The sequence below is a fragment of the Hippocampus guttulatus genome, chromosome 19, assembly GCF_054856545.1.
Source record: "Hippocampus guttulatus isolate MCC_2025c chromosome 19, RoL_Hgut_1.0, whole genome shotgun sequence".
Lineage (NCBI taxonomy): Eukaryota > Metazoa > Chordata > Actinopteri > Syngnathiformes > Syngnathidae > Hippocampus > Hippocampus guttulatus.
In genome coordinates this window covers 7,629,082-7,652,212 of record NC_141279.1, presented here as the reverse complement: position 1 = coordinate 7,652,212, position 23,131 = coordinate 7,629,082, and the positions used below count along the sequence as shown (strand labels likewise).

Below are 23,131 nucleotides of genomic sequence, written 5' to 3'. Positions count from 1 at the left end.
TTTTCCTTCTCCCCCCCCCCCCCCCCCCCGCCCCCCACACACTCTGTCTCTGTCTCTGTTCCCTGCAGGCAGCCAACATGATCAGTCAAATCGCGTCCCGGATCTTTATCCTCGGCAATTCCGCCGCTCTACGCGCGGGGAAAACTCCACACGCACGCGCGTGGGGACTTGCTGCCACCGGCCGGTGAGTTCCACTTTAAACTTTTTTTTTTTTTTGGGAGCCTCCCAAGTCGACGTTCGAACGCATTGCACACCCGCGCTCCCCTTCGACCTCACATCGCGTCACACTTACGTCACAAGTGACCATTCACGAGACAAGAGTGTCCCCCACCATTCAAAGGGACCTTTTTAATGGAATGCAATTGAAAAAGAGGCAAAAAACGAAGCACCCCCTGCAACCCATACATGGCCCCCTTGTGTTGAGCGCGTGTGGAATTCGGACTTCATATCTCAGATCGGGGTATGAGGATAGAGAGCGGGTGGTGGTCACGTGTCCAGCTTGTCTGTTTCCTGTTTTCATTCTAAAAGCTTCCAGCCGGCGACCAGTCCATTCTTTGTCTCCGTGTGACACTGACCGCGACCTGTCCGTTTTTGTCTACGCGGACCCTGAAATGGACTGGCGACCTGTCAATTGTCATGAGACCAGTCCGGTGTTTGTCTTTATGCTGCATGCCGTAGACTGGCGACATGCAGGCCAGGACGTAATCGGACTCCCTCCGGTTCAGGTACGATATAAAAATAAATAAAACAAACAAACAAACAAAAAAGCTGCAGAGCCTGAAATGTCAGCACCGGCATCAACAGCACGCCGCCGCGGTCCAGCGCCAAGTATTTGCACACACACTGTAAAAGTTTTTGTCATTTCTTGTTTTTCCGCGGGGGGTGGTCCTGAATGTTTGCCAGAGTTTTGAGGAAACATACATTCAATGGGGCGTATGCGATAGGCCGCTTTTGGCTCTGGTCCTTGTATCTCGACCGCCAACAAGTCGTGCGTAAACATGCAGAACTTGTGGTTGTCGCACTTGCAGCGGCGTGCACGTGGAGGCGCCGCCAATCGTGCCCACGCTGACGACCAGCTACGCACACGGAACCTCGTCCTACTCGCTGCTCAACGCCACCCTGGGCGACACGCTGGCCCGGGCGGCCGACGCCTGGCCCGATCGGGAGGCGGCCGTCTTCGTGCGGGACGGCGTGCGCAGGACCTTCGCCAGCTTCCACCAAGACGTGAGTGCGTGCGTGCGCCCGCCCACGAGTTGACTGGCAGCTGTTTTTCGAGCGCATCTTGACTACGGAAGCTCAAAAGAGTCGAAAATAATGACAGGAAAATATTGCAAGTGAAATGGCAAATGGCAAAATAATATTACGATATTTTACAATGTCATGGGCATGTTTGTCAGTTTTCTTAATTGAAATTTTTGGAATTTCCTTTGGACTCCCGCGGCTGACAGCTTTCGCATCTTGGCAGATAAGTTTTCAACACCATTTTTTTGTTTGTTTCTGTTTTTGTTGTGACGTGCTAGCATGCGCGTGCGTTTTACTGTTTGCACATGTGCGTCGCTTGTGTGTGACGTCACGACGGGCTCGTTTGAGGAGTTACAGTAGCATGTCCTTAGTTTTTTGGCAGGGGTGAGTTCTGTGGCTCCTGCTGTTTCCTCGCTGCACGTGTAGGTGGAGCGCGCCGCCGCAGGGTTGCTGGCTGTGGGCCTTCGTCCAGGGGAGCGTTTGGGCATGTGGGGGCCCAACACGTACGAGTGGCTCCTGATGCAGTTCGCCACTGCCAAGGCGGGAATCATCATGGTGGGTGTCGGCCGCGTCGCCGCCTCGCTTGACGTTCATCTCGCTTGACGTTTCCTCTCTGTCATGCAGGTGTCTGTCAATCCGGCCTATCAACTGGAGGAGGCCGAGTTTGCCCTCCGAAAGGTGAGCCGCGCGGGAAACGCGTCATCCGTGTTTGCACGTGTCTGCATTTGTTTGGGGGTGCGTGCAGGTGGGCTGCAAAGCAGTGGTGTGTCCGGAGGCGTTCAAGACCCAAAAGTACTGCGACATGCTGCGGCTTATGTGCCCGGAGATGGCGACGTCGCCCCCCGGGGACATTCGCAGCAGCCGGTAGGAGCGATCGGGACATCCCGAGACCTTGCAAGCGATGGTGGCGCGTGACTCCGTCCTCTCGGCAGACTTCCCGAGCTGCGCTGCGTGATCGTCCTGGACGGCCGCCATGCCGGAAGCTTCCACTTGGACGAGGTGATGCAGGCGGGCGACGGTCGCTTCCAGCGTCAGCTGCACGAGCTGCGGAATAAATTGTCCTGCGATGACCCCATCAACATCCTGTTCACCTCGGTAACGCGTCTTCCTTTTTATGACGTTGACAAAAATGATTTGAAAATTTTCGTTCGGAGTTCTTTTCTTGTCGTGAATAATGATCAGCTAAAGGTTAGTGATTGAGCGCCGGTTTGTCGGCAGGGAACGACGGGACGTCCCAAAGGCGCCACGCTGACGCATCGCAACGTTCTGAACAACGCTTTCTTCGTGGGCAAGCGCGTCGGCTTCCACTGGCGGGTGAGACGCCGCCAGACGGCGAATGCCAACGCTCGCTCTGCCGCTCCCTCGGCTGACCTCGCCGCGCTTTGTCGGCTGCAGCCCGCCACGCGCGTCTGCCTCCCCGTGCCGCTCTACCACTGCTTCGGCTCCGTGGGGGGCGGCGTCTGTATGGCCGTCCACGGCATCTCGCTGGTTTTCCCTTCGCCCTGGTACAGCGGCAAAGACAACCTGGACGCCATGCAGAACGAGAAGTAAGACCGACTGCACCCTTGTGACCAGTCCCTTGTTTGTCGACAAGCGCTCTGGCATGGATTGGCGTCACAACGTCCTTTTATCTTTCGGGTGTACATTTGTGTACGGGACGCCCACCATGTACGTGGACATGACCGGTCAGCCCGACGTGGACAAGTACGACCTATCGTCTGTGGTCGGAGGTAAGCACAAAACCGCCGAACAGCAGACCGACATCCAGTGCGGTAATTCATTCGGCTGCGCAAAAAAATGATGAGGCCTTTGCGTGTGCGCAGGCATCATCGCGGGCTCGCCGTGCCCTCCTGAGCTGGTCAAGAGCGTCATCTCCACCTTGGGTATCAAGGAAATCATGGTGAGTGAGGGACGGAGGGAGCCAGGGAGCGCATGTGTCCACTTGCCCCCCTTTTTTTGGACTTCTCATGCATTATTTCATCGCTTCATCACTTGATATTCGATATAAAGTTAGTGCATGCAATTTGTCATTTGTCCACGAGAGGGAAACAAATGACAGCAATTGCTGAATCCATTTCAAGTTGTTTTCCTTGTCAAACTTTTAGGACTTTTGCGGTCAGGGGTGTGGCGATATGTGCTCCGGCAGCAGTAATGACCAAAATGGGCAAAGGTGGTGAAACGTTTTCTTTTATTGAGGCATCGAGCACAAACGTGAAGCTCAGGCGGGACGATCGGGAAGGTGTTAGCGTGAGCAAACAAGCTGGCGGCGAGCGACGGGGTGTTGCGTGTGTTAATTGTCGACTGGGCCCGCTGGGCCGTAGCCCACGGAAATGTTCATACCGGGGCGGGGGGAAAAAAAATTAATTCGTCTCCCAGCAAGTTGGCGGCGGCGGTGGTGGCTGGTGCAGTCAAGTCATGATCCGATTAAGCAGACGTCACGTCAACTTGTGCAATTGGGCCACTTGGCAGGCGATCTCCATCCTAATTATGCCGACTCATGAACACATTCCCATCAAGCGGGCGCCCAAGCGGTCTCAATGACTTTCTTGTTTTGTCGAGGGCTGCCTGCAACCAACCACGATTTGCAAGGGGAAGTCAAAACAAACATTTTCTTGACAATAATAAGTTGTATGTGCCCTCACGAATCTAACACGGCATTGTGATAAATATTGTCTTTGCGGAATTTGAACGAAGCAGCAAAATGCAGCCGTTCTGATTTCAGCTCAGGGGGCGGCCATTTTGCCTCTTGCTGTCGACTGAAAATGACATCACGGTGCCCGCCGAAGGCGAACCTCACGAATGCCACGTTGAGCAAAGTCAGAAATGCCGTGATGGTCGTTACCCGGGCCCGCCCACCCAAAGGAAGAGGCAAAATGGCCGCCCCCGCCGATGGATCAAAACGGATGGAGTTTTCTGCTGAACGCAAACGCAACATGAATCAGAATTCCGTGTTTAGACCAGCGGTGGCGTATCAAACAACTACCAACTGACTGCAGAGAAAATGCTCAAATATAGATCGATGGTGAATCCGTCACTTGGTTTAAAATCAAAATCTAGCGAAAAGTTTTTTGATGATTGTTTCGCAAAGTAAAAGCAGATCTTTGCATATGTTGGCGTGATGTGCGGCCTTCTGCGGCTGAGGAAATTGGCGACTGAAGCGTGACTGGGGTGGAGTCATGCAACTGCCGCCCCCACCCCCCAACAATCCCCACCTTCCCCTTTCCGCCGCTCGCCCGTTCAGTGGCGTGCGGCCATCTTGCTTCTTTTGGGCTTGAGCCGGCAGGCGGCGAAGGCGGCGCTGTCTCGGACCCGCTTGCCTCTCTGCGCCGGCGGCGAGGCACACGCGGCGTCCGTTCGCTTGCGGCTGTTGCCGTCCATCCACCTGCGGGCCACACGTGTTGATTTCATCTTATCGACTTGTGCGGCTCTCGTCCGCTTGTCTCGTTTTTTTTCGGAGCATTTAGGAGGCGTTGTGTTTGATTGAGAAAACGCTGCAAAGATTCGCGGTTTTACCTGCGCAGCGGCGCCAGCTGGCAGGTGCAGCTCCAAGGATTGTTGGCCACGGTCAGATTGGTCACTCGAGACAAGTCCAGACTCTTGGGAAGCCAGCGCAGTTTGTTGTTGCTGACGTCCAGCGAGGTCAGCGCCGTCACGCCCGCGAACGCCTCCTCCGACATCTGAAACGCCACCAAAGACAAAAAGGTCACAAATGCAACCTTTCGGCATTTGATGCTTTGAAAACAAATTCCCTGAGCATTTATTGATTCCATTTCCTTGACATCCATCTTAAGGTGCACGTTTGTCCTCCCCCGTAGGACATCTCGTCGAAAATGGCGTGTGCCACTTGTGACCTCATAAAATGATTTTTATTGGCGTGAGGCTAGCGTGAGGGCGGCCCGCTCATTCTACGAGTACACGCAGCTCCCGCTAAAGCGCTCCTGCTGAAAGGGGCTTTCGCAAAAGCCTGGGAGGAGGGCGTCGCGGGTCTTGGCGGGCGTGGGAAGCCCGCCGACTGCCTGAAAGGCTCCTCTCATCTTGTGTCAACATCCGCGCGCACGGACGGACGGACGCTAAAAGCTTCGTGCAGGTGCGACAGCTACTCGTTGGAAATTTCCACTTGGGGGGGTGGGGGGGAAACAACAACACCCCCCCCCCCACACACTCCGCATACCCGAAACCACGCCCCCGCCCCGCCCCTCCTGCCGCAGACGATCCATTTGGGAGACGCGTAAAGAGGCGTCTGTGCGCAGGCCATACATACAAACACACTCTGTTTACCCGACTCGCCAAACTAACAATCGTTATGTAACCGCCCAATTCCTGTTTTGCGGCTTTGCGCGAGCGGCATTTTTCGCCGCTTAGGCTTGACTCGTCCTCGTTCACACTTTGAACTTGCGCTTGCTAAAATGGCGCCCCAAGTGTCATGTCATCAGAGGTCACCGAAGCTAATTAGCGGGAGTCTGATAAGGCGTTTTGCAGGTCTTGGTCACGTGATGTTCACGTTGGAGATTTTATTTTGGTTGACAACGGAGTTTTTTTTTTCCAACGACACATTTTCAAGCTTCACAAGGCTCCACTGTAGCAAAACGCGCAAGCGTGGCGCCAGTTGTGGCTCAATTTTTCCATCCAGCGAGGCTCGGGACCCCCCCCCCACTGACCTTCTCCAGGCCCATGCGGTCCATCTGCAGCTTCTCCATGTAGCGGCCAAAGCTGCTGAAAGCGCGTTCGGGGACGCTCTTCATGGGGTTCTCGCCCAGCGCTAGCTCCTCCACCACACGCAGCTTGCTCATGGCGGCGGCGGGGTAGACGGCCAGCTTGTTACGGTCCAAGTGCAGCGCGGCCAGGTTCTCCACGTCCTCCAGGGACCCGGCGTGGAGCGTGCTCATTTGGTTGCCGCTCAAGTGCAACCAGCGCAAGTCCTTGGCGCCGGCGAAGGTGCCGGGACGGAGCTGGCGCAGCTTGTTGTCGTCCAGCCGCAGCACAAACAGGTTGACCAGAGGCGAGAAGATGCCTTTGGCCAGCTCGCTGATGCGGTTGTGGTCCAGGTGGAGGTAGGTGAGCCGGCTCAGGTCTCGGAAGGCGTCGGGCTGGATGCTGGTGATGTGGTTGTGCGACAGGTACAGGTACACCAGCTGGCTCAGGCCCTTGAAGGCGTTGGCGGCGACGTGGCGCAGCTGGCAGTGCTGCATGTGCAGCGACACCAGGCCGCCGCTGTCGGCGAAGGCGGCGGCCGGAACGCCGCCCAGCGGGTTCCTCTGCAGGTTGAGCAGCCGCGTGGACGCCGACACCTGCGGGATCTTCTTGAGGCCCACGGCGTCGCAGATGACGTGCTGCAGGTCGCCGTGGCAGTGGCAGGGGGTCGGGCACTGGCCGGGCGCTCCCCTGGCCATCAGCGCGCTCGCCAGCAGCAGCAGCAGGCAGCTCACGCGCCGCATGTCGTCCTCGCCTCGCGCGCACTGAGCGGCCTGACGCTCGGGCGCCGTCAAAAGGCGGGTGGGCGGCGACCCCCTCTCTCGGGGGGGGGGGGGGGGGCGCGACCCGCTCGGCAGAACACTCGCCCCCATTGAGCGGCTGCCGCCAGGGAAAGAGGAAAAAAAAATAGTCCCCCATCCGCAGGAGGAGGAAGTTTGTGTGCTGCCGGCTAAGCTTTTGAGCTTTACTGGCCCGCGCGTGTTCCGAACATTCCTTCGGGAAACGGGACGCTTGCGTAAGGAATGTGCCGCTCACTCGACACTTCTCCCACGTCGTCGGGAACGCCGCCGCCTCTCTGATGTGTCCGCCGAAAGCTTTGCGAAGGGTCCGTGCGGCTAATTAGTCGCGCGCTAACACGTGACCTGTGATTGACAGATCGGATACGGCACCACGGAGAACAGTCCCGTCACCTTTTGCGGCTCGCCGTTGGACAACATGGAGAGGAAGTCGCAGACGGTTGGATACATCATGGACCACACGGAGGTGCCCCCAGCCCCCCCCCCCCCCCCCCCTTGCGTTCTGCACCCTATCTGCTCGAGGACTCACCCGCCCGAGTCCACTGTCGCTAGTTAGCCGACACCTCGCACCCCTCAGCTAACACGGTTACAGATCGCGCATCACCCGTCACCTATCGCACGTCACCCGTCACTGACTGGCAGCTGTCAATCAGGCGAAATGTGGAAGCGGCGGGTGAAGCAAACGTGACTGCGAGTGAAGCTAGAGGTGGCGCGCATGTCCGCAGGCCAAAATTGTGCACCCGTCGAGCGGGCAGCAGGTTCCGTTGGGTTCCTCCGGCGAGATCCTCATCCGAGGCTACTGCGTCATGTTGGGCTACTGGAACGACCCGGAAAAGACCCGCGAGTGCATCGGGGATGGTGGCTGGTACAAGACCGGGTGAGTCGGCCTCACATTTAGTTCACCCTTAGCTCTCTCACACAACACGGGAAGGCTCAAGAGTTTGGACGGCGTTTTCGCAGTGTATGTGTGAGAGCATTTCAGTAATGAGCGTCAGGGTGTGTTTCACAAGTGTGTATCAGGGAGCGCTTTCATTTGTGTAGCATATACGTGACAGCGTTTCAGTTGTGACCGTGGGAGTGTTGCACTCATGCAACACTTAGTCCGTACTCATCCACTAGACCTTCACGCTCTCTCAAAACAGCGAAATGCTTGAAAAGTTCAGTTGTACGTGCGAGAAGGTTTTAGTGCCGCGCGAGCGTTCCAGTGAGAGTTATGACGGCTTCTCATGCGAGTGTGCCAGCGCGCCGAGTGCTCATCGCGTGCGTTTGTGCGCTCAGAGACATCGGCAGCTTGGACGAGTTCGGCTACTGTCGCGTCGAAGGTCGCATCAAGGACCTCATCATCCGAGGAGGCGAAAACATTTCCCCTGCCGAGATCGAGCAGTTTCTCCACACGCACCCCAAAATCAAAGAAGTGCAGGTCAGGTCACGCACGCGTCGCCCCGGCAAAGGCGGGAGTGCGTTGTCGCCGTCGACCTCCAGACAACTGAAAAGCTCTCACGCGCCAACTAAACATTCTCAACCAACACAACTGAAAAGCTGTCACACTCTCTCCTGAAATTTTCTTACACACAAAACATTGAAATGCTCCCACTGCGCGACAGGTGGTGGGCGTGACAGACGCCCGCATGGGCGAGGAGATTTGCGCGTGCATTACAGTGAAGGACGAGGAGGAGCTGACCGATGACGACGTCAAGACTTTCTGCAGAGGGAAGGTCAGTTTCACTGGCGTGTACCGTCGCACTGCATTCATAAAATGGATTGACGCTCCATATTCTGAATACCGCCGGAGTAGCGTCCAATCATATTGCAGCAGGGGCCGTCCGTGCCCACAAACCAAATGGGCTTCAAAATCACGTCTCGACTCCTCTCTCAGCTTGTCAGTACGGCGCTCATAGTAGTTGTTCTACGCAGAGGAGAAAGATAATATGACTCAAGCGAAAGCAAAAAAAATTGGCCGAACCAAAACTTGTATCACTAGCTTGTCTAGCGTGCGTTAGCATAGCACAGAGCGCGTTAGGTCGCTGGCTTATCGGGCGTCCAGTCGTTGTCGTGTGACGTGATGTCGCGCGTCTTTGTCTGTGTCCAGATTTCTCACTTCAAGATTCCTCGCTACGTCCTGTTTGTCAGCAGATTTCCGCTCACCGTCACCGGAAAGGTAAGACTGACGCCTCGGTGACAACCGCGACCGATCTTCGGAAGGACACGAGCAAACCCGTGTGAGGAAAGGGGGGAGCTAGAAAAGCAAAGTAGGACACAAGGAATTGGGCTGCTGCTGTCGGCACCCGAGCGAGCGGCTGCTTCCCTGTTTCAGGTCCAGAAGCACGAACTGCGCCGGGAGATGGAGGAGCAGCTGGGACTTGCCAAGGCCTCGTGATCCTCCCCCACGTCAGCCATTTTGAAACGGGACATTAGTCTGTTGGCTCTCAACCATCTTTTGCCATCAAGAGCAATAAATGGGAAACATCCGAAAGGTCGCCCCAGTCTTGATTTCAACGCCCATCCGGTCACCTGCCACCAGTGCCTAACAATAATTACGAGTCACCTGACCCCAGTCACTTATTGGCTGTCACCGAACGCATGTCCCGAATTAGCTCCCATCGTAGTTGGTTGCCACCTGTCCTCACCCGTCACCACTAACCTGTCTACCTGTCACGAATCAGCTATCATGTATTTCCGGTCAATAGTTAGGGTCACCTGCCTGTGATCGATCGCCAGTCAGTTGTCACTCCTTAGCTACGAGCTGTCAAGATGCTGAGGAAGGACGTGACTCTTTGAGACGCTTGTGTCAGGATAGGAGACGTGAAGTCGCTTATGTGCTGTCCTATCAAAATAAAGCTTTAATACTGTTAGGGTGAAGATGAGCCCCGATCCAATCAGCTTCTTCACAAAAGAAAAAAAAATGTCGTAAACGTCCCGGGAATGTGGATTATAGACAGAAAGGAGACGTAAAAAAAAAAAAGACCAGATGAAAATGGCTTCCAAAACGGAAGGTTTGCAGGAGAAAGAAACCAAAGCAGTTCCTGATCCCGCGCCTTCACCATCAAAGCGGTGGTTAGAAAATGGCGTACGTGTCGCCGTGTCGCGTGGCCACGGCGAAGGCGGGGTAGGCCTCGTAGGCGGTGTACGCGGCCACCCCCGCCACCCCATCCTGCTTCAGTGGGGACGCCACGCCCCCTGGCGCCGGGCCAGCCAAAGCGTAACCTGGAAGACACGAAGCGCACACCTTCACCTCTTGTCGCGGGCCCGAACCGCTGCGTGCGCACGGCGCGGGCTACGGACCTTCACATACCTGGGAAGGCCACCGCCGCAAGGGTCGCATCTGGGGCGGGGCCAGCACCCTCCGTGGGTACCCCCAGGGTGTGCAGCGTGTGCTCGGCTGCGTGCACCTTGGCTTCGTCCACGGCGGCGCTCAGCTTGCTCGGGGTGAACGGGAGCCTGCGGGGCGGACGAGACGATGTCATCCCGTTCGGGAAATCACTGAGAAATATTTTTTGCCAAAGGCGAGATGGTGCTTACACGTTGGGGTTCTGCGTGGCCAGGGCGGGGATGGTGACTTTGTACAGGAAGAGCTGGCGCTGGTCGGGTCCGATGGCCGAGTGCAGTTGGTACACCGGCGCCCCCCAGCTGTTCTTCTCGCACAACTCCTCCAGAACCTGCACAAATGCACACTTGGGGTGAGTGTGTGTGTGTGTGTGAGACGCAGGAACTGTACGAGGGTGGCGTGCGGCTCGCGTTACCTGCGGCGCCGGCTTGAGCGCGGCGGCCTTGAGGCTGACGGCGGCCGGCGTCATGGGCGTCAACTCCATGCCGGGCAGGAGGTCGTACAGCTTGTCATCGGACCGCTTGGGGGCGGCGCCTGGACGGCACGCGCCGATGCCGACGCCCCCCGCCGCGTACGTAAGGTAACCCCGCCCGCCCAGCCCGCGCACCCCCGCAGCCCCTACAGGCATACTCATGTAAACTTCTACAGGAGAAACCAATCGCATCAGTTCCAATCAGCCGCAATCACACACACACACACAGACACACACGGACAGACAGACGGACAGACAGCCTTCCCAGCATTCCCGTTGATTGTAAACTTCTACTGGACGTCGCAACATCAGCCCAACCGGAATCTTTCCTGATCCGCCAGCTCTTTGCGTACGACGTGCTATTTGAACATCGCGGATGTAACGGCCAATCAAAAATGGACACGCCCTTTAAATATAAATAAGAAATATTAGGGCCTCATTTGATAATATGGCACATTAGTTAGTGTAAAAAAACAACACATTCACATAGCACAGACCCCAAATTTGGTTGTCACCAGCACGTTTGGTCGCTTAGCACGTTAGCATAACACAGATCCTGGGAGTGTTAGCCTAGCATCGAGTCACCTCACGTAGCAACGGGCATGTGTCCCACGTCCAGTAGTTGTTCTTTGATTGACAATGTAAATGTAAAGCGTAAAGGCGGCCTCTGACCTCGAACAGAGGGCGTCCTGATCACACCGCGACCTGCGACGTGGCCTTTGGCGGGCGGGAAGCGGAAGTGGGCTGGGGCGGCGGCAGCAGCGTAGGCGTGCGGGGCGTAAAACACCGGCGCACCAAGATATGCCACTGTGGGGTCATACACCTGAGAAGGGGGGGGGCGGCCCTTGGAACTTAACGCAGTGGATGTGAAAACAGGCAAAAGTGTACCCCAAAATTCAAGTGCCTACAGAGTCAAGTGGCTCAAAAGATCCAACACGCCAAAAGTCAAAATGTATCAAATGTCAAAGCCCAAAAGTCCAATAGCCCTTAAGTCAAACACCCTAAAGGTCAACTAGCCCAAAGTCAAGCCCCTAAAAGGAGGCCAGACTGGGACTCCCCCCCCAAGCTTCTAAATGTGAGGTGGATGTGTCCGATCGCCCTGTCCAAAGTTTCCATTTGCATTTGTCACCTGTCCGAGGGTGAGGGCAGCATAGTCGTCCTGCAGCAGCGAACTTCCTCGCCCTCCTCGACCTCCCGTCCCTCGCGTATAGCGCACGTAGCTGTCCTTGTCCACCGGCTTGGCCAGCGTCACCTCCATCGCCGACCCGTCCAACACCTGCGCATCGTGTACGCCTGAGTGAGTCGTGTGGGTGCGCACGTGTGTTGTCTGCGTGCGCGCGTGACCTTCCCGTTGAGGGCCTTCATGGCGTTGACGGCGTCATCGCGGTGCGTGAAGTGGACGAAGGCGTAGTCTCGGATCTTCTTCACTCGCTCCACCGCACCTGCAGGAAAAGCGCCTGTCAGGGCCCGCCCGACGAGGCGAGGCGAGGCGACGCCGGCGACCACCTGCTTTGATGGCGTTGAACTCCTTGAGAATGTTTTCCTCGCTGGTGTGCAGCATGAGATTCCTGACGTAGAGAATCTTGACGGAGGCCATGGTGTCCTCGTCCACTTCCACCTCGGGCTCGGCCCAGTCCACCGCGATGGCGTGACCCCACAGCTGGATGCGGCCTGAGGGGGGCCGAGGGATGTGACGCCGGCGGCACCCGAGCGGGAGGCGGCGGCGGCAGCGGCGCGTTACCTGGCAACAGCTTGCGTCGCGCCATGGCCGCCGCGCGGTGGCTGTCGTACTCCACAAAGGCGAAACCCCGGTTTTTGGATTTGTCCGCCGCGCTGGGATAGACGATGACGTCCACCGCTCCTTCTGTCACCTTGCGCATCTCGGCCAGGATCTCCTCCCGCATTTTGCTCTTGGGGATGCCGCCCACGAACAGTCGGCAGTTGTCCACACTGGGGCACACGCCCAGCAGGCGACCGCTCCTGGCACGGCAGCGAGCCCGGTGAGATGCCCGACCGACGGACGCCTCGAGCATCGGGGGGCGGCTCACCTGATCTCGTAGTTGTTGAGCTGCTTGGTGGCCGCTCGGGCTTCCTGTTTGTTGGCGAAGGTGACGAAAGCGTAGCCGCGGTTGTTGCCGTTGAAGTCCATCATCATCCTCACTTCGAAGATCCGACCAAACTCGCGTGAAAACATCAAAACCATCGTTAGCTGGACAGAGAGCGCGTTGGCGCAACGTACGGGCACACTCGCGCCTTGCTATGCTGTGCCCCACGTAAGATGGCGCCGTCGTCACCTTCTCGCAGAGTGGCACGAGCTCATCCTCAAAGAGATCTCGCGGGAGTTTCCCCACAAAGATTTCGCTTCCTCTTTCTGGCGGCGGCCCGTCCCAGCCGGGCGGGGGGCCGCCATATCGCCGCTGGCCATTCTCCTGCCACACGTTGGCGTGCGTTAGCATGTTCGTGGGTTCGAGCCCCCCGCTCGCCATGGACACACCCACTTTACCTGCTGGAGCCGGTACCCCGTCCTCTGCACCAGTGCCCTTAGCCCCGCCTCCTTCTGTGCTCCCACTAGTCCCTCGCCTCCTGCCTTCTGATTGGTTTCCATTGGGTTTGATTGACAGCTTGACAAATCAAGGAAATTAGCAAAGCTCACTGCAGGACGAAGACCAGAAGTAAGAGGGGACAATGAGGTTAGCTAGCTTGAGTGTGTGTGTGTGTGTGTGTGTGCATGCGCTTTGTTTTGTTTATGCATGTATTGTTTTTGTATATTTCCATCTGTGTGTGTGCGTGTGTATACAGGTGACGTGTGTTGTGTCAAGGGTCATGAGAGGGAAGAGGTCACGTCACCTTGTGATGACCAATCAGTTGCATTTGTCGCGGAGGCGTCACGTCACTTGTTGTTTGTTTGAAATTACGACAAAGTCAGCTATTATTACGTTTTGATTATTTCTCATCAATTTTGATTTCTGTTGCGCATTTCAAGGGACCAGAGGACTTGGTGGATCTTTTTTTTTTTTTTTAACGATTTGCTCATCTGTAAAAAGTGTAAGTAAAATTATTATTATTATTATTATTTTTTGGGCTTTTGAATCATTGTGATGACGATCTTAGCCCAGATGACGTTTGAATTGGTCATCTGAAAAAGCAGACTTAGCATGGTAGCACTTTGCCGCTGCACACACTTGTTTCGCCGCCTCTGTTTGCCTTCACCCGACTAAATGATGCGTTTCAATCCATTCCATCAATTTCAGCGTAAACAAATGTAGACATTTTCAAAGTTGGCGTTTGCGACTAACGCTTATTTTCTATTTGCGGAGAGAAAAAAAAACACACACAAAAACCTACCTGAGCAATTTCAGAGATCACCTCCCTCTGTTCAGACCTGTGTCATTCTGACCACTGTGTGTGTGTGTGTGTGATCGCATCATATCAAACTCCAAAGGTTCACTTTCTTGGTGTTAGCTTTACAAGGGTTCATTAATGTTTAACCTGCTGCTATCTGTGTGCTCAGACACACACACACATACACACATGAACTTTCCGAGAGGCTGAAATTCGCTCCATGCTGAGGATGGCTGGATCGATACCAAAACATCGATATTTCGATCCAGAGTGTCGATCCTCCAGCCAAAGTATTGATATCAAATGCGGCGTCTACGACAGGACTGTCAAAATTTGCGATCATTCCACCAGCCTCATAAAACCTTTGAGAATTGTTCATCCGACAGAGTTACTGGAGAAACGTGCCGCCCAAGCCGAAAAGGCTTGTACCTAACGTTGTGGTCACACTTCAATGCAAACGTCCAAATAATTTTCTTTAACGTATTTTGAATGTTCTCTTCAATCGTGTTTCTTGTCCAACTCGCTTTGAGCCACAGCCAGTTTTATGCACGGGATAACTAATAACTCAATCGTTACTCACAAATGCTCAATAAAAACAACAACAGAGCTCACACGCAGTGGGGGGAGCGAGTGGGTGCAGGGGGTTGGGGGGGTTATGTGCCCGCCCTGTGTGGTCTTCTTTTAGCTCAGGAACTTCTTGGGAATGTTTGCGAGCTAAATTTATTCCCGAGTTGGTTGTGCGGGGCGACACTGCAGCTGACGGGACATCTCCGGTGTCCTTGGGGTGAAGCGGACCGAGTGAAAGGAATTTGAGCGCTTCGACAAGAGGATTCCCTCTGTGGGCAGAGCATTTAGGGCATGAGACAGGAAGTTTGGGTCATTTAACAGGAAGATGGACCGGCCGAAATGATGCGTTTTTCAGCTAAAAACACATGACTATACATGGTCATTTTTTTTCGGCTAAAAACGCCATACTATACTATGTAGTTTTTTCGGGCTAAAAACGCCTTACTATACTATGTCGTTTTTTCGGGCTAAAAACGCCTTACTGGACTATGTCATTTTTTTTTAGCTAAAAACGCCTTACTATACTATGTCGTTTTTTTCGGCCTAAAAACGCCTTACTATACTATGTCGTTTTTTTTAGCTAAAAACGCCTTAGTATACTATGTCGTTTTTTTCGGGCTAAAAACGCCTTACTATACTATGTCGTTTTTTTTAGCTAAAAACGCCTTAGTATACTATGTCGTTTTTTTCGGGCTAAAAACGCCTTACTATACTATGTCGTTTTTTTCGGGCTAAAAACGTCTTAATATACTATGTCGTTTTTTTCGGGCTAAAAACACCTTACTATACTATGTCGTTTTTTCGGGCTAAAAACGCCTTACTATACTATGTCGGTTTTTTTTTAGGTAAAAACGCCTTACTATACTATGTCGTTTTTTTCGGGCTAAAAACGCCTTACTATACTATGTCGTTTTTTTTAGCTAAAAACGCCTTACTATACTATGTCGTTTTTTTTCGGGCTAAAAACGCCTTACTATACTATGTCGTTTTTTCGGGCTAAAAACGCCTTACTATACTATGTCGTTTTTTTCGGCCTAAAAACGCCTTACTATACTATGTCGTTTTTTTTTAGCTAAAAACGCCTTACTATACTATGGCGTTTTTTTTGGGTTAAAAACGCCTTATTATACTATGTCGTTTTTTCGGGCTAAAAACGTCTTAATATACTATGTAGTTTTTTTCGGGCTAAAAACGCCTTACTATACTATGTCGTTTTTTTCGGGCTAAAAACGCCTTACTATACTATGTGTTTTTTTTTTGCTAAAAACGCCTTACTATACTATGTCGTTTTTTTTAGCTAAAAACGCCTTACTATACTATGTCGGTTTTTTCGGGCTAAAAACGCCATACTATACTATGTCGTTTTTTTCGGGCTAAAAACGCCTTACTATACTATGTCGTTTTTTCGGGCTAAAAACGCCTTACTGTACTATGTCGGTTTTTTAGCTAAAAACGGCTTACTATACTATGTCGTTTTTTTTCGGGCTAAAAACACCTTACTATACTATGTGGGTTTTTTTTGCTAAAAACGCCTTACTATACTATGTCGTTTTTTTTTGCTAAAAACGCCTTACTATACTATGTCGGTTTTTTCGGGCTAAAAACGCCATACTATACTATGTCGTTTTTTTTTGCTAAAAACGCCTTACTATACTATGTCGGTTTTTTCGGGCTAAAAACGCCATACTATACTATGTCGTTTTTTTCGGGCTAAAAACGGCTTACTATACTATGTCGTTTTTTCGGGCTAAAAATGCCTTACTATACTATGTCGGTTTTTTAGCTAAAAACGGCTTACTATACTATGTCGTTTTTTTTCGGGCTAAAAACACCTTACTATACTATGTGGGTTTTTTTTGCTAAAAACGCCTTACTATACTATGTCGTTTTTTTTCCGGCTAAAAACACCTTACGAGACTATGTCGTTTTTTCGGGCTAAAAACGCCTTACTATACTATGTCGTTTTTTTTTTTTGCTAAAAACGCCTTACTATACTATGTCGTTTTTTTTTGCTAAAAACGCCTTACTATACTATGTCGGTTTTTTCGGGCTAAAAACGCCTTACTATACTATGTCGGTTTTTTTTGCTAAAAACGCCTTACTATACTATGTCGGTTTTTTCGGGCTAAAAACGCCATACTATACTATGTCGTTTTTTTCGGGCTAAAAACACCTTACTATACTATGTCGTTTTTTCGGGCTAAAAACGCCTTACTATACTATGTCGTTTTTTTTAGCTAAAAACGCCTTACTATACTATGTTGTTTTTTTTTTGCTAAAAACGCCTTACTATACTATGGCGTTTTTTTCGGGCTAAAAATGCCATACTATACTATGTCGTTTTTTTCGGGCTAAAAACGCCTTACTCTACTATGTCGTTTTTTTTTAGCTAAAAACGCCTTACTATACTATGTCGTTTTTTTTCCGGCTAAAAACACCTTACGAGACTATGTCGTTTTTTCGGGCTAAAAACGCCTTACTATACTATGTCGTTTTTTTTTTTTTAGCTAAAAACGCCTTACTATACTATGTCGTTTTTTTTTTCGGCTTAAAAACGCCTTACTATACTATGTCGTTTTTTTCGGGCTAAAAACGCCTTACTATACTATGTCGTTTTTTTCGGGCTATGTCGTTTTTTTTCGGGCTAAAAACGTCTTAATATACTATGTCGGTTTTTTCGGGCTAAAAACGCCTTACTATACTATGTCGTTTTTTTCGACTTAAAAATGCCTTACTATATATACTATGTCGTTTTTTTCGGCTTAAGAACGCCTTACTATACTATGTCGTTTTTTTCGGCCTAAAAACGCCTTACTATACTATGTCGTTTTTTTCGGCTTAAAAATGCCTTACTATACTATGTCGTTTTTTTGGGCTAAAAACGCCTTACTATATATACTATGTCGTTTTTTTTTGGGCTAAAAACGCCTTAATATACTGTCGTTTTTTTTCGGCTTAAAAACGCCTTACTATACTATGTCGTTTTTTTCGGCTTAAAAACACCTTACTATGTCGTTTTTTTTAGCTAAAAACGCCTTACTATATATACTATGTCGTTTATTCGGGCTAAAAACGCCTTACTATGCTACGTCGTTTTTTTCGGCCTAAAAACGCCTTACTATACTATGTCGTTTTTTTCGGCCTAAAAACGCCTTACTATACTATGTCGTTTTTTTTAGCTAAAAACGCCTTACTATACTATGTCGTTTTTTTCGGGCTAAAAACGCCTTACTATGCTACGTCGTTTTTTTCGGGCTAAAAACGCCTTACTATGCTACGTCGTTTTTTTCGGCCTAAAAACGCCTTACTATACTATGTCGTTTTTTTCGGGCTAAAAACGCCTTACTATACTATGTTGTTGTTTTTTTGCTAAAAACGCCTTACTATACTGTCGTTTTTTTTAGCTAAAAACGCCTTACTATACTATGTCGTTTTTTTCAGGCTAAAAACGCCTTACTATGCTACGTCGTTTTTTTTTGTTGCTAAAAACGCCTTACTATATATACTATGTCGTTTTTTTCGGGCTAAAAACGCCTTACTATACTATGTTGTTTTTTTTTTAGCTAAAAACGCCTTACTATGTACTATGTCTTTTTTTCAGGCTAAAAACGTCTTAATATACGATGTCGTTTTTTTCGGGCTAAAAACGCCTTATTATACTATGTCATTTTTTTCGGCCTAAAAACGCCTTACTATACTATGTCGTTTTTTTCGGGCTAAAAACGCCTTACTATACTATGTTGGTTTTTTTTAGCTAAAAACGCCTTACTATATACTATGTCTTTTTTTCAGGCTAAAAACGTCTTAATATACGATGTCGTTTTTTTCGGGCTAAAAACGCCTTATTATACTATGTCGGTTTTTTTCGGCCTAAAAACACCTTACTATACTATGTCGTTTTTTTCGGGCTAAAAACGCCTTACTATATATACTATGTCGTTTTTTTCGGCCTAAAAACGCCTTACTATACTATGTCGTTTTTTTTCGGCTTAAAAACGCCTTACTATACTATGTCGTTTTTTTCGGCTTAAAAACGCCTTACTATATATACTATGTCATTTTTTTTGGGCTAAAAACGCCTTAATATACTGTCGTTTTTTTCGGCTTAAAAACGCCTTACTATACTATGTCGTTTTTTTCGGGCTAAAAACGCCTTACTATACTATGTCGTTTTTTTCGGGCTATGTCGTTTTTTTTCGGGCTAAAAACGTCTTAATATACTATGTCGGTTTTTTCGGGCTAAAAACGCCTTACTATACTATGTCGTTTTTTTCGACTTAAAAATGCCTTACTATATATACTATGTCGTTTTTTTCGGCTTAAGAACGCCTTACTATACTATGTCGTTTTTTTCGGCTTAAAAATGCCTTACTATACTATGTCGTTTTTTTGGGCTAAAAACGCCTTACTATATATACTATGTCGTTTTTTTTGGGGCTAAAAACGCCTTAATATACTGTCGTTTTTTTTCGGCTTAAAAACGCCTTACTATACTATGTCGTTTTTTTCGGCTTAAAAACACCTTACTATGTCGTTTTTTTTAGCTAAAAACGCCTTACTATATATACTATGTCGTTTATTCGGGCTAAAAACGCCTTACTATGCTACGTCGTTTTTTTCGGCCAAAAAACGCCTTACTATACTATGTCGTTTTTTTCGGCCTAAAAACGCCTTACTATACTATGTCGTTTTTTTTTAGCTAAAAACGCCTTACTATACTATGTCGTTTTTTTCGGGCTAAAAACGCCTTACTATGCTACGTCGTTTTTTTCGGGCTAAAAACGCCTTACTATGCTACGTCGTTTTTTTCGGCCTAAAAACGCCTTACTATACTATGTCGTTTTTTTCGGGCTAAAAACGCCTTACTATACTATGTTGTTGTTTTTTTGCTAAAAACGCCTTACTATACTATGTCGTTTTTTTCGGGCTAAAAACGCCTTACTATACTGTCGTTTTTTTTAGCTAAAAACGCCTTACTATACTATGTCGTTTTTTTCAGGCTAAAAACGCCTTACTATGCTACGTCGTTTTTTTTTTTGCTAAAAACGCCTTACTATACTATGTCGTTTTTTTCGGGCTAAAAACGCCTTACTATACTATGTTGTTTTTTTTTAGCTAAAAACGCCTTACTATGTACTATGTCTTTTTTTCAGGCTAAAAACGTCTTAATATACGATGTCGTTTTTTTCGGGCTAAAAACGCCTTATTATACTATGTCTTTTTTTCAGGCTAAAAACGTCTTAATATACGATGTCGTTTTTTTCGGCCTAAAAACGCCTTACTATACTATGTCGTTTTTTTCGGGCTAAAAACGCCTTACTATATATACTATGTCGTTTTTTTCGGCCTAAAAACGCCTTACTATACTATGTCGTTTTTTTTCAGCTTAAAAACGCCTTACTATACTATGTCGTTTTTTTCGGCTTAAAAACGCCTTACTATATATACTATGTCGTTTTTTTTTGGGCTAAAAACGCCTTAATATACTGTCGTTTTTTTGGGCTTAAAAACGCCTTACTATACTATGTCGTTTTTTTCGGCTTAAAAACACCTTACTATGTCGTTTTTTTTAGCTAAAAACGCCTTACTATATATACTATGTCGTTTTTTTCGGGCTAAAAACGCCTTACTATGCTACGTCGTTTTTTTCGGCCTAAAAACGCCTTACTATACTATGTCCTTTTTTTCGGCCTAAAAACGCTTTACTATACTATGTCGTTTTTTTTAGCTAAAAACGCCTTACTATACTATGTCGTTTTTTTCGGGCTAAAAACGCCTTACTATGCTACGTCGTTTTTTTCGGGCTAAAAACGCCTTACTATGCTACGTCGTTTTTTTCGGCCTAAAAACGCCTTACTATACTATGTCGTTTTTTTCGGGCTAAAAACGCCTTACTATACTATGTTGTTGTTTTTTTGCTAAAAACGCCTTACTATACTATGTCGTTTTTTTCGGGCTAAAAACGCCTTACTATACTGTCGTTTTTTTTAGCTAAAAACGCCTTACTATACTATGTCGTTTTTTTCGGGCTAAAAACGCCTTACTATGCTACGTCGTTTTTTTCGGGCTAAAAACGCCTTACTATGCTACGTCGTTTTTTTCGGCCTAAAAACGCCTTACTATACTATGTCGTTTTTTTCGGGCTAAAAACGCCTTACTATATATACTATGTCGTTATTTTCGGCTTAAAAACGCCTTACTACACAATGTCGTTTTTTCGGGCTAAAAACGCCTTACTATACGATGTGGTTTTTTTTAGCTGAAAACGTCTTACTATACTATGTCATTTTTTTCGGCTTAAAAACGCCTTATTATACTATGTTGTTTTTTTCCGGCTAAAAACGCCTTACTATATATACTATGTCGTTTTTTTCGGCCTAAAAACGCCTTACTATACTATGTCGTTTTTTTCGGCTTAAAAACGGCATACTATACTATGTCGTTTTTTTCAGGCTAAAAACGCCTTACTATATATACTATGCCGTTTTTTTCGGCTTAAAAACGCCTTACTATACTATGTCGTTTTTTTCGGGCAAAAAACGCCTTACTATACTATGTCGTTTTTTTTTCGGCTTAAAAACACCGTACTATGTCATTTTTTTAGCTAAAACCGCCTTACTATACTATGTCGTTTTTTTCGGGGTAAAAGCGCCTTACTATACTATGTTGTTTTTTTCGGCTTAAAAACGCCTTACTATACTATGTCGTTTTTTTCGGGCTAAAAACGCCTTACTATACTATGTCGTTTTTTTCGGGCTAAAAACGCCTTACTATACTATGTTGTTGTTTTTTTGCTAAAAACGCCTTACTATACTATGTCGTTTTTTTCGGGCTAAAAACGCCTTACTATACTGTCGTTTTTTTTAGCTAAAAACGCCTTACTATACTATGTCGTTTTTTTCAGGCTAAAAACGCCTTACTATGCTACGTCGTTTTTTTCGGGCTAAAAACGCCTTACTATGCTACGTCGTTTTTTCGGCCTAAAAACGCCTTACTATACTATGTCGTTTTTTTCGGGCTAAAAACGCCTTACTATATATACTATGTCGTTATTTTCGGCTTAAAAACGCCTTACTACACAATGTCGTTTTTTCGGGCTAAAAACGCCTTACTATACGATGTGTTTTTTTTTAGCTGAAAACGTCTTACTATACTATGTCGTTTTTTTCGGCCTAAAAACGCCATACATATACTATGTCGTTTTTTTCGGGCTAAAAACGCCTTACTATACTATGTCGTTTTTTTCGGCTTAAAAACCGTGGGTTTTTTTTAGCTAAAAACGCCTTACTATACTATGTCGTTTTTTTCGGCTTAAAAACGCCTTACTATACTATGTCGTTTTTTTCAGGCTAAAAACGCCTTACTATATATACTATGCCGTTTTTTTCGGCTTAAAAACGCCTTACTATACTATGTCGTTTTTTTCGGGCAAAAAACGCCTTACTATACTATGTCGTTTTTTTTCGGCTTAAAAACACCGTACTATGTCATTTTTTTAGCTAAAAACGCCTTACTATACTATGTCGTTTTTTTCGGGGTAAAAACGCCTTACTATACTATGTTGTTTTTTTCGGCTTAAAAACGCCTTACTATACTATGTCGTTTTTTTCGGGCTAAAAACGCCTTACTATACTATGTCGGTTTTTTTTTAGCTAAAAACGCCTTACTATACTATGTCGGGTTTTTTTTCGGCTTAAAAACGCCTTACTATACTATGTCGTTTTTTTCGGCTTAAAAACGGCATACTATACTATGTCGTTTTTTTCAGGCTAAAAACGCCTTACTATATATACTATGCCGTTTTTTCGGCTTAAAAACGCCTTACTATACTATGTCGTTTTTTTCGGGCAAAAAACGCCTTACTATACTATGTCGTTTTTTTCGGGGTAAAAACGCCTTACTATACTATGTTGTTTTTTTTCGGCCTAAAAACGCCTTACTATACTATGTCGTTTTTTTCGGCTTAAAAACGGCATACTATACTATGTCGTTTTTTTCAGGCTAAAAACGCCTTACTATATATACTATGCCGTTTTTTTCGGCTTAAAAACGCCTTACTATACTATGTCGTTTTTTTCGGGCAAAAAACGCCTTACTATACTATGTCGTTTTTTTTCGGCTTAAAAACACCGTACTATGTCATTTTTTTTTAGCTAAAAACGCCTTACTATACTATGTCGTTTTTTTCGGGGTAAAAACGCCTTACTATACTATGTCGTTTTTTTCGGGCTAAAAACGCCTTACTATACTATGTCGGTTTTTTTTAGCTAAAAACGCCTTACTATACTATGTCGTTTTTTTCGGGGTAAAAACGCCTTACTATACTATGTTGTTTTTTTCGGCTTAAAAACGCCTTACTATACTATGTCGTTTTTTTCGGGCTAAAAACGCCTTACTATACTATGTCGTTTTTTTCGGGCTAAAAACGCCTTACTATACTATGTTGTTGTTTTTTTGCTAAAAACGCCTTACTATACTATGTCGTTTTTTTCGGGCTAAAAACGCCTTACTATACTGTCGTTTTTTTTAGCTAAAAACGCCTTACTATACTATGTTTCTTTTTTTTCGGGCTAAAAACGCCTTACTATATACTATGTGGTTTTTTTGGGCTAAAAACGCCTTACTATACATGGTTGTTTTTTTGACATCTTGTGTTCCTTCAAATAAAGCTGAAATAACCAACAATTCTTTGGT

General features: G+C 47.9%; 3 protein-coding genes across 6 annotated transcripts; 1 reads left to right on the top strand and 2 right to left on the bottom strand.

Moving 5' to 3' along the window:
• Nucleotides 1–17: 17 nt before the first annotated feature.
• On the top strand, nucleotides 18–9,204 carry acsf2 (acyl-CoA synthetase family member 2). Of its 2 annotated transcripts, XM_086138946.1 has the most exons (17): nucleotides 57–184; nucleotides 679–725; nucleotides 1,029–1,224; nucleotides 1,669–1,797; nucleotides 1,867–1,920; nucleotides 1,988–2,106; nucleotides 2,175–2,337; nucleotides 2,461–2,556; nucleotides 2,638–2,791; nucleotides 2,883–2,972; nucleotides 3,066–3,142; nucleotides 7,090–7,197; nucleotides 7,457–7,608; nucleotides 8,010–8,151; nucleotides 8,336–8,446; nucleotides 8,821–8,889; nucleotides 9,046–9,204. In XM_086138946.1, the coding sequence occupies exons 4-17, from the start codon at nucleotides 1,729–1,731 to the stop codon at nucleotides 9,106–9,108; spliced, it is 1,467 nt and encodes a 488-aa protein (XP_085995072.1). In that variant the 5' UTR covers nucleotides 57–184; nucleotides 679–725; nucleotides 1,029–1,224; nucleotides 1,669–1,728; the 3' UTR covers nucleotides 9,109–9,204. The 2 variants fall into 2 exon arrangements, with proteins under 2 accessions (XP_085995071.1, XP_085995072.1); XM_086138945.1 differs by lacking the exon at nucleotides 679–725 and having other exon boundaries at nucleotides 18–184.
• Nucleotides 3,414–7,093, bottom strand: chad (chondroadherin). The gene is made up of 3 exons (XM_086138953.1): nucleotides 5,901–7,093; nucleotides 4,756–4,919; nucleotides 3,414–4,624 (listed from the first exon to the last, which is right to left on the bottom strand). The coding sequence occupies exons 1-3, from the start codon at nucleotides 6,804–6,806 to the stop codon at nucleotides 4,480–4,482; spliced, it is 1,215 nt and encodes a 404-aa protein (XP_085995079.1). The 5' UTR covers nucleotides 6,807–7,093; the 3' UTR covers nucleotides 3,414–4,479.
• Nucleotides 9,205–9,543: 339 nt separating the features above from the next.
• On the bottom strand, nucleotides 9,544–14,024 carry a1cf (apobec1 complementation factor). Of its 3 annotated transcripts, none has more exons than XM_086138947.1 (13): nucleotides 13,874–14,024; nucleotides 13,032–13,180; nucleotides 12,823–12,957; nucleotides 12,577–12,707; nucleotides 12,270–12,508; nucleotides 12,035–12,199; nucleotides 11,873–11,970; nucleotides 11,658–11,804; nucleotides 11,201–11,351; nucleotides 10,472–10,698; nucleotides 10,251–10,387; nucleotides 10,024–10,169; nucleotides 9,544–9,935 (listed from the first exon to the last, which is right to left on the bottom strand). In XM_086138947.1, the coding sequence occupies exons 2-13, from the start codon at nucleotides 13,131–13,133 to the stop codon at nucleotides 9,787–9,789; spliced, it is 1,827 nt and encodes a 608-aa protein (XP_085995073.1). In that variant the 5' UTR covers nucleotides 13,134–13,180; nucleotides 13,874–14,024; the 3' UTR covers nucleotides 9,544–9,786. The 3 variants fall into 3 exon arrangements, with proteins under 3 accessions (XP_085995073.1, XP_085995074.1, XP_085995075.1); XM_086138948.1 differs by having other exon boundaries at nucleotides 10,472–10,674; XM_086138949.1 differs by having other exon boundaries at nucleotides 9,788–9,935; nucleotides 10,014–10,169.
• Between the last annotated feature and the right edge of the window lie 9,107 nt (nucleotides 14,025–23,131).

What these genes read in the sequence shown, in the direction of transcription:
- acsf2 (XM_086138945.1), top strand. Translation starts at nt 78, where the DNA reads ATGATCAGTCAAATCGCGTCCCGGATCTTTATCCTCGGCAATTCCGCC. An exon ending in TCGCCAGCTTCCACCAAGAC is followed by an intron (nt 1,225 to 1,668) that starts GTGAGTGCGTGC and finishes CTGCACGTGTAG; the next exon opens with GTGGAGCGCGCCGCCGCAGG. An exon ending in GCGTCGGCTTCCACTGGCGG is followed by an intron (nt 2,557 to 2,637) that starts GTGAGACGCCGC and finishes TGTCGGCTGCAG; the next exon opens with CCCGCCACGCGCGTCTGCCT.
- a1cf (XM_086138947.1), bottom strand. Translation starts at nt 13,133, where the DNA reads ATGGAAACCAATCAGAAGGCAGGAGGCGAGGGACTAGTGGGAGCACAG. An exon ending in GCCACGCAGAACCCCAACGT is followed by an intron (nt 10,170 to 10,250) that starts GTAAGCACCATC and finishes TCCGCCCCGCAG; the next exon opens with GCTCCCGTTCACCCCGAGCA. An exon ending in TGCGGCGGTGGCCTTCCCAG is followed by an intron (nt 9,936 to 10,023) that starts GTATGTGAAGGT and finishes CGTGTCTTCCAG; the next exon opens with GTTACGCTTTGGCTGGCCCG.
- chad (XM_086138953.1), bottom strand. Translation starts at nt 6,806, where the DNA reads ATGGGGGCGAGTGTTCTGCCGAGCGGGTCGCGCCCCCCCCCCCCCCCC. An exon ending in ACCGCATGGGCCTGGAGAAG is followed by an intron (nt 4,920 to 5,900) that starts GTCAGTGGGGGG and finishes GTGGCGTTTCAG; the next exon opens with ATGTCGGAGGAGGCGTTCGC. An exon ending in CAGCTGGCGCCGCTGCGCAG is followed by an intron (nt 4,625 to 4,755) that starts GTAAAACCGCGA and finishes TGTGGCCCGCAG; the next exon opens with GTGGATGGACGGCAACAGCC.